This window comes from Chiloscyllium plagiosum, chromosome 23 (genome assembly GCF_004010195.1).
Source record: "Chiloscyllium plagiosum isolate BGI_BamShark_2017 chromosome 23, ASM401019v2, whole genome shotgun sequence".
NCBI classification, from domain to species: domain Eukaryota; kingdom Metazoa; phylum Chordata; class Chondrichthyes; order Orectolobiformes; family Hemiscylliidae; genus Chiloscyllium; species Chiloscyllium plagiosum.
In genome coordinates this window covers 30,672,109-30,680,317 of record NC_057732.1, presented here as the reverse complement: position 1 = coordinate 30,680,317, position 8,209 = coordinate 30,672,109, and the positions used below count along the sequence as shown (strand labels likewise).

The window sequence follows — 8,209 nt, the reverse complement described above, 5'->3', positions numbered from 1 at the left end:
CCCCCACCTTGTCTCAGTCAAATCCATCGAATTCAGCACCGCCTTCCTAACCTCCAATCTTCTTCCTGACCTCTTCGCCCCCACCCTAGTCTGACCTATCACCCTCACCTTGACCTCTTTCCACCTATCACATTTCCGAGGCCCCTCCCCCAAGTCCCTCCTCCCTACCTTTTATCTTAGCCTGCTGGACAAACTTTCCTCATTCCTGAAGAAGGGCTTATGCCCGAAACGTCGATTCTCCTGTTCCCTGGATGCTGCCTGACCTGCTGCGCTTTTCCAGCAACACATTTTCAGCTCTGATCTCCAGCATCTGCAGACCTCACTTTCTCCATAATCCTCTAAACCAATCCTATTCATGTACCCATTTAGATGCCTTTTAAATGTTGTAATTGTACTGACTTCCAACACTTCCTCTGGTGGTTCATTCCATACATGCACCACCTTCTGCATGAAAGAGTTGCCCTTTAGCTCCCTTTTAAATCTTTCCCCTCTCACCTTAAACCTATTCCCTCTAGTTTTGGACTCTGAGGAAAAGACCTTGCCTATTCACTCTATCCATAAACCTCTATAAGGTCACCCCTCAGTCTCCAATGCTTCAGGGAAAATAGCCCCAGCCTATTCAGCCTCTCAATTTGGCTCAAATCTTCCAACCCCAGCAACAGCCTTGTAAATCTTTCAAGTTGAAGCCTTTCAAGTTGCACAATATCTCCCAACTCCTATACTCAGTGCACTGACCAATAAAGGCAAGCATACCAACTAACTTCTTCACTATCTTGTCTATCTGCAACTTCACTTACAAGAAACTATGAAGCTGCATGCAAAGGCCTCTTTATTTGGCAACACTCCCCAGGATCTTACCATTAAGTGTATAAATCCTGCCCTGATGTCATTTACTAAAATGCAACATCTCACATCAGCCAAATTAAACCCATATGCCACTCTTCGGCTCACTGGCCTATTTAATCAAGGGTCCAGTTGTACTAGAACATAGAACATTACAGCGCAGTACAGGTCCTTCAGCCTTCGCACTGACCTATAAAACCAATGTGAAGCCCAAGTAACCTACACTATTCCATTTTTGTCCTTATGTCTATCCAACGACCATTTAAATGCCCTTAAGGTTGGTGCATCTACTACTGTTGCAGTAAGGCCGTTCCACGCCACTACTACTCTGAGTAAAGAAACTACCTCTGATATCTGTCCTATATCTATAACCCCCTCAATCTAAAGCTATGTCCCATTGTGCTAGCCATCACCATCTGAGGAAAAAGGCTCTCACTGTCTAACCTATATGTTTCAATTAAGTCACCTCTCAACCTTCTTCTTTCTAACGAAAACAGCCTCAAGTCCCTCAGCCTTTCCTCAGAAGACCTTCCCTCCATACTAGGCAACATCCTAGTAAGTCTCCTCTGAACCCATTCCAAATCTTCCATATCCTTCCTATAATGCGGTGACCAGAACTGTATGCGAAACTCCAACAGCAGTCGCACAAGAGTTTTATAATGCTGCAGCATAACCTCCTGGCTCCAAAACTCAATCTCTCCACTAATAAAAGCTAACACACCGTAACCTTAACATCTCAACCTGGTAGCAATTTTCAGGGATTTATGTACTTGGACACAGAGATCGCTCTGTTCATCTACACTACCAAGAATCTTATCATTAGTTCAGTAGTCTTTATTCCTGTTGCTCCCTCCAAAACCTTACACGTTTCCACATTAAACTCCACGTGCCACCTCTGAGCCCAGCTCTGCAGCTTATCTATGTCCCTCTGTAACCCACATCATCCTTCGGCACTATCCACAACTCTACCCATCTTAGTGTCATCTGCACATTTACTAGCCCATCCTTCTATGCCCTCATCAGGTCCTTTATAAAATGACAAACAACAGTGGATCCAAAACAGATCCATGTGGTACACCACTAGTAAGTAAACTCCAGGAGGAATATTTCACATCAACCACCACCCTCTGTCTCCTTTCAGTCAATTTCTGATCCAAATTGTTAGATCACCCTCAATCCCATGCCCCTGTATTTTGTGCAATAGCCTACTGTGGGGAATCTTATTAAACACCTTACTAAGATCCATATGTACCACATCAACCGCTTTACCCTCATCCACTTGTTTGGTCACCTTCTCAAATAACTGAATAAGGTTTGTGAGGCACGACCTACTCTTCACAAAACCAAGTTGACTATCCCTAATCTACTTATTTATTTCCAGATGATTTTAAATCCTATCTCTTATAACCTTTCCCATCACTTGACCCACAACCGAAGTAAGGCTGACTGGTCTATAATTATCAGGGTTGACTGTACTCCCCTCCTTGAACAAGGGGACAACATTTGCTATCCTCCAGTCTTCTGGCATCAATACTGTATACAATGATGACATAAAGATCAAAGCCAAAGGCTCTGCAATCTCCTCCCTTGCTTCCCAGAGAATCCTAGGATAAATCCCATCCAGCCCAGGGGATTTAGCTTTTTCACACTTTCCAGAATTGCTAATACTTCCTCCTTGTGTACCTCAATCCCATTTATGCTAGTAGCCTGTATCTCAGTATTCTCCTTGAAAACATTGTCTTTTTCCAGTGTGAATACTGATGAAAAATATTCATTTAGCACTTCCCCTATCTCCTCTGACTCCACACACACTTCTCACTACTATCCTTAATCTTACTCAAGTCATTCTTTTATTCCTGATATACCTGTAAGAAAGCCTTAGGGTTTTCCTTGATCCTATCTTCGTAGCTCTCTCTATGTATTTTCTGGCTAACTTGTAATTCTTAAGCACCCTAACTGAGCCTTCGTGTCTGATCCTAACATAAGCCTTTTTTTTTCTCTTGTGAGATTATCTGGCACAAATTCATGTAACCTGAACAGTCACAAAAAAAACTTGTACGCAAAAAGGGGTTTTCACTGTTATTTCTTATCATTATATTTTCATATTATCAAACTGCTGGATAGAGTCAGTTTAGGGACAAAAGTTTATGTTAATCACTTTCCTAGCTGGATACAATATCACAGCAATAATTCTAGCCAAGCTGTTTCATTCCAAAATAAAAACTTGACTGATTTCAAAGTTGCAACAATACTGTTGCTGAAACCAAAGGTAGCACTTACTTGTTTTGAACTCTTCCAAGGTGAGAAAAAACCTGCAAAAGATCAAAAAAGATAAAAATAAAAATTTCAAGATCGAAGTGGCTTAACACAATGAACCCCAATTTGTTTAGATGTTTATGTTTAGGGTATCAGGTGATAACATTTTTGCTACTTCACAAAGCAGAGTGTTACAAATACAGTATCAAATAAGAATGCACATGATCAACCTAGAATTTAATTGACTTATACACTATTTAATTTGTTTTGCACTGTACAAATCCTGGGAAATGATGGCAGAATTTAGTTATTCATATTGTGCCAGAACCTCTGAACATTTTTGGGCTCCTCCATCAACACTCTTGTGAAAACCTTGCAGAATTTCTATTCATACACTCAGCCCCATGAAGTAATCAGTGACCACGTTAATCAGTTAAATAACTAAAGATGCAAACAAGAATAATAAAGGTGAAAGTAATTCAAGTGCCACTTTTACTTCTGCTCAGTCATTAAAGCACATGCTGATGTAACTGTTTCCTCAGAATATTCATCAACTTGATAATTTCCAAAGCATGTGTCCCATTTGATTCATAATTTTCAAAAACCCCTGTTGTGTTTGCAATTGATTGCTTTACATGACATCGTCACATTATTAGTACATGATACGAAGAGATGAGAAATATTTTGGTTAACTCCTCACAAAATAAGCGATATACATACAAATTAGAAGTAGACGTAGGCCACTTAGCCTGTCATATCTAAATCACAATTCAATAAAATGATTGCTAATCTGATTACTCCACATTCCTGCCTTACTGCCTACACCTGATAGTCTTTCACCCTCTCCACAGCTTGAATCTGTCCATCTCCACCTTAAAAATGTTTAAAGACTTTGCTTCCAATATCGTTTAGGAAGGGAGTTCCAAATAAAGTTTCAAGACTTTAGATTAGATTAGATTACTTACAGTGTGGAAACAGGCCCTTCGGCCCAACAAGTCCACACCGACCCGCCGAAGCGCAACCCACCCAGACCCCTACTTTTACCCCTTCACCTAACACTTATGGGCAATTTAGCATGGCCAATTCACCTGACTGCACATCTTTGGACTGTGGGAGGAAACCGGAGCACCCGGAGGAAACCCACGCAGACACGGGGAGAATGTGAAAACTGCATACAGTCAGTCGCCTGAGGCGGGAATTGAACCCGGGTCTCTGGCGCTGTGAGGCTAACCACTGTGCCACCCACTTTCTAAAAGAAGTTTCTCATCTGTCTTAAATGGAAGACCCCTTTTTGAAAACAGTGACCTCTTATTCTAGATTTTCCCACAAGAGGAAACATTCTTTCCATATTCATCCAGTTCAAGACCCCTGAGGACCTTATATGTTTCAGCCAAGCCACTTGTTACTCTTCCAAACGTCAGGGGGTACAAGCCTAACCTGTCCAACTTTGCATCATAAAGCAACACATTCCAGGCATTGGTATAGTAAACCTTTTTCTGAATTGATTTCAACACTTACAGCTCTTTGCCCACTTTACACAAACTCTACATCCCTTTATAATCTTCCTTGTTCTCTCCACAACTTGCTTTCCTATATATCTTTGCATCATCAGCATAATTTGATTCCTTCATCCAAATCATTCATAAATTGCAAAATTCTACCAGCACAAGGAAAGCAGCTGATCAGTAATTGGTAGTCTGTAGTTAAGTCTGAAATTGGTTTCTGTTAAGTCAGTTATTAATCTTTGTTTTACTGATCATGGATTGTGGTGACTGCTGACTGGGCCAGCATTTATTGCCCATCTCTTACTGGCCTGGAGAGGCTAATGGTGAGCCATTTTCTTGAACCACTGCAGTCTTTGGTGTAGGGACATCCACAGTTCTGTTACAAAGGGACTTCCAGGATTTGAATTGAGTGTCAGTGAAGGAATGGAAAAGGTGAAAAAGTTCCAAATCAGGATGACGTGTAGCTTGGAGGGGAACTTGTAAATGGCGGTGTTTCCTTGATTTTCTAGGTGGTAGACGCCACAGTTTTGAAAGGTGCTGTTGAAAAAGCATTGGTGAGTTACTGCAGTGTATCTCGTAAATGGCACACACTGCTGCTTTAATGGTATGGGAGTGAATATTGAAGGTGGAGCAGGGGATGTCATTCAAGCACGATTCTTTGTTCTGGATGCTATTAAGCATCTTGAGTATTGCTTCAGTTGCACCTATCCAGGCAATTGGACACTATTCCATCACACTGCTGACTTGTGGCTCATAGATGATGGGCAGGTAGTGAGACGAGTTATTCACTGCAGAATTTCTAGCTTCTGACTTGCCTTTATAGCCACAGCATTTATATGGCTGGTCCAGTTTAGTTTCTTATTAATGGTAATCTCCCACAGGTTGACAGTGGGAAATACAGCTATATTAGTTCTAATGAATATCAAGGGATAATGGTGAGATTGTTTCTTGTTAGAGATGGTCATTATAGCCAAGTTTGGTACCCATGGGGATGGCCTCAACCGGAAAACTTGGATTCATGTCACACAACAGGTGACCCCACTGAGAACTGAAACCAATACAGTCATTCTAAAAGATGAGACACTTAACAAACAACCAAGGTATTTTTCAATATATAACTTCAATTGCATTACACTGTAAACTTTTGCTATAAATTCTGTGTCTTATGATCTTATACTTCACAACCACCTGAAGGAGAAACGCTCCGACAGCTAGTGCTTCCAAATAAACCTGTCGGTCTATAACCTGGTGTTGTGTGATTTTAACTTTGTCCACTCCAGTCCAACACTGGCACCTCCAAATCAGAATGGACAAATACATAATCATTAATGTGGAAAATGCAAATTGATGAGATTGGTAAGGGGAACATGAATGGAAATAGAAGAGCTCTCATCACAAATTTTGTCAAATCTAAAAGCCACAATTAAAAGAAATTCAGTGTTTAGTATGCTTCAAAACTAAGGATACAGTATTTTAATTTGAAGTTGCCACTTCAACAGCTGCAAAAAGTGAACATTTTTAACGCTGCAGTAATAGAATGCCTTTGGAAGCTAACTGAACATAAATGCTGAATAGGAAAAAAGAGATTCTATTGAACTAATGAGGAGATATAATTATGGGGAATGGTGTGCTATTATCCTTACAAAGCTTACTGGCTTGTCAAGTCTTATTAGAATTTTTAATAGCCATATAAATTAAAGCAATCTTAAATTTTCCAAAGGCCAAATTATTTAAAATTCTGTATAAATATGCATATGTAAATACATATTTAAAGATGATCTATTTTCATGCAAAATCTGCAACTGTTGGGGAAATCTCATCACATTAGTAACCTAAAGAAATGAACAAACTGCTAACTTCATTGCTTTCATCTGAGAAAAATGATTGATAATAATTTGATGGAATAAGTTACCGTAAGTAGCCAATCAAGACAAAATTTAGAATAATTTTGGATCCACCTGCAAACATGCTGATTTACAATAATTCTATGTGTCATGGGAGAATGATTCCCTTCCCTTTAATAATTTTGTGGAATGAGAGTTCAAGTGTGCATTAATAGATCTCCTCTTTGAGCATCCATAGTCTTGAATCATAAAAATATTTGCCAAATGCATCCTAACTCATACTGTCCTCTTCACCCTTTACACCTGTACTCACTGACTTATCTCAATTCTTAGTTTACCAATATCTTTAATTTTCAAATTCTTATCCTTGTGGCCAAAGTTTCCTGCCTGAGTCCTCTCTAGTCTGTAAAATGCCCTACAATCTTCCAAGTCCTCGACATTCCTTTAACCCTGGTCTCTTGTACATTTCCAACTATCTTTACTGACATTTTGGCATTCATGCTGAGGGCTGTTATACCGCTAGCTTTATTGATTTTACATCCTTCACTTCTTTATAAACTACTTTGAGGAACCCTTTTGCTCCTTGTATGGCAAGTGCAATTTTTTGTCGATTGCTTTCCTATGAAATGCCTTGCTAAATTTTAGTACATTAAAGGAGCCACATGAATGCAAGTGTTGTTTTACTTTTATGTTTCCGAAGTCCTAATCTATTTATCAATTGTATATCACAATTCAAATTTTCTTTGCTGCTGTTTCCAACCAGGTGAACTAATGTAGGTGAAACTGCTCCTAATGGCTTCACCATAACTAAAGATCACAAATAAATACACCGCATTTATTAGATTTGTACTTTATCAATGCCAAGATTGGTATATCTATAGATAGCACATAGAACTGTATAGCACAGTACAGGCCATTCAGCCCTCGATGTTATGGCAGCCTTTTATCCTATATTAAATATTTAAAAATCTTGCATCTGTCATATGTACTGTCAGGTCAATCTTCCACTATTGTTACTGCTTAATGTGTGGCTCGGAAGTACTAAGTCTCTAAAGCATCAAAAATCAACAGTACAAAAATTGAAACAGGAAATAATAGTTGCACATAGTGACATTGTTATTCTTGGCTAGAATAAAGAAGATTCCCCATGCTCCCATTAATCATACCCTGATTAATGCAGTGATTAAATGTCAGGGATTGATTTTATGCATTTAATGTGTGGATAAATATTTTTCACTGCATTTTGCTGGAAGGAATCATTCTGCTTTTATTGGAATATGTGTTCTATAGTTTCAGTCATGAGATTTATTTTCTGCAGTTCACAAATACTGTTTCTAAATAGACCCTGTTGAATGTTTGCTGTTGTGTCCTGTTTAAATAAACTTTATGGAGCAAACAATTTTCAAACCAACTTTGTTTGTTTCAACATTGACTGTGCTGTAAACTTAATAGGAAAGATCACTTGACTCAAAATGTTAACTCTGTTTCTCTTTCCACAAATGCTGCCAGACCTGCTGAGTTTCTGTAGTAACTTCTATTTTTGACTAAACACGTACCTCATATATATGATTGGGTTTGTGAACAAATGTTTTTATTGCTTGCTTCATTAGGCTTGTGCACTGATGAATGTAATTCCAGTGGACGAGGATATTAATGAGAACTCACGTGTGCTAATGGATGCAAAAAAGAGGTTCTACATCATGTTGATTTTTTTGGGGGTGGGGGAGAATGAATTACCTGAAAGATTCTGAGACCTTAATA

General features: G+C 39.1%; 1 protein-coding gene across 15 annotated transcripts in view; it reads right to left on the bottom strand.

The window, feature by feature from the left end:
• Positions 1–8,209, bottom strand: part of magi2a (membrane associated guanylate kinase, WW and PDZ domain containing 2a) — a 682,885-nt gene that overhangs the window by 99,142 nt on the left and 575,534 nt on the right. For all 15 annotated transcript variants that reach the window (XM_043713779.1, XM_043713778.1, XM_043713782.1 and 12 more), the window contains one exon: positions 3,124–3,155. In XM_043713779.1, coding sequence (XP_043569714.1) covers positions 3,124–3,155 — 32 coding nt within the window. The remainder of the gene's footprint in view (positions 1–3,123; positions 3,156–8,209) is intronic.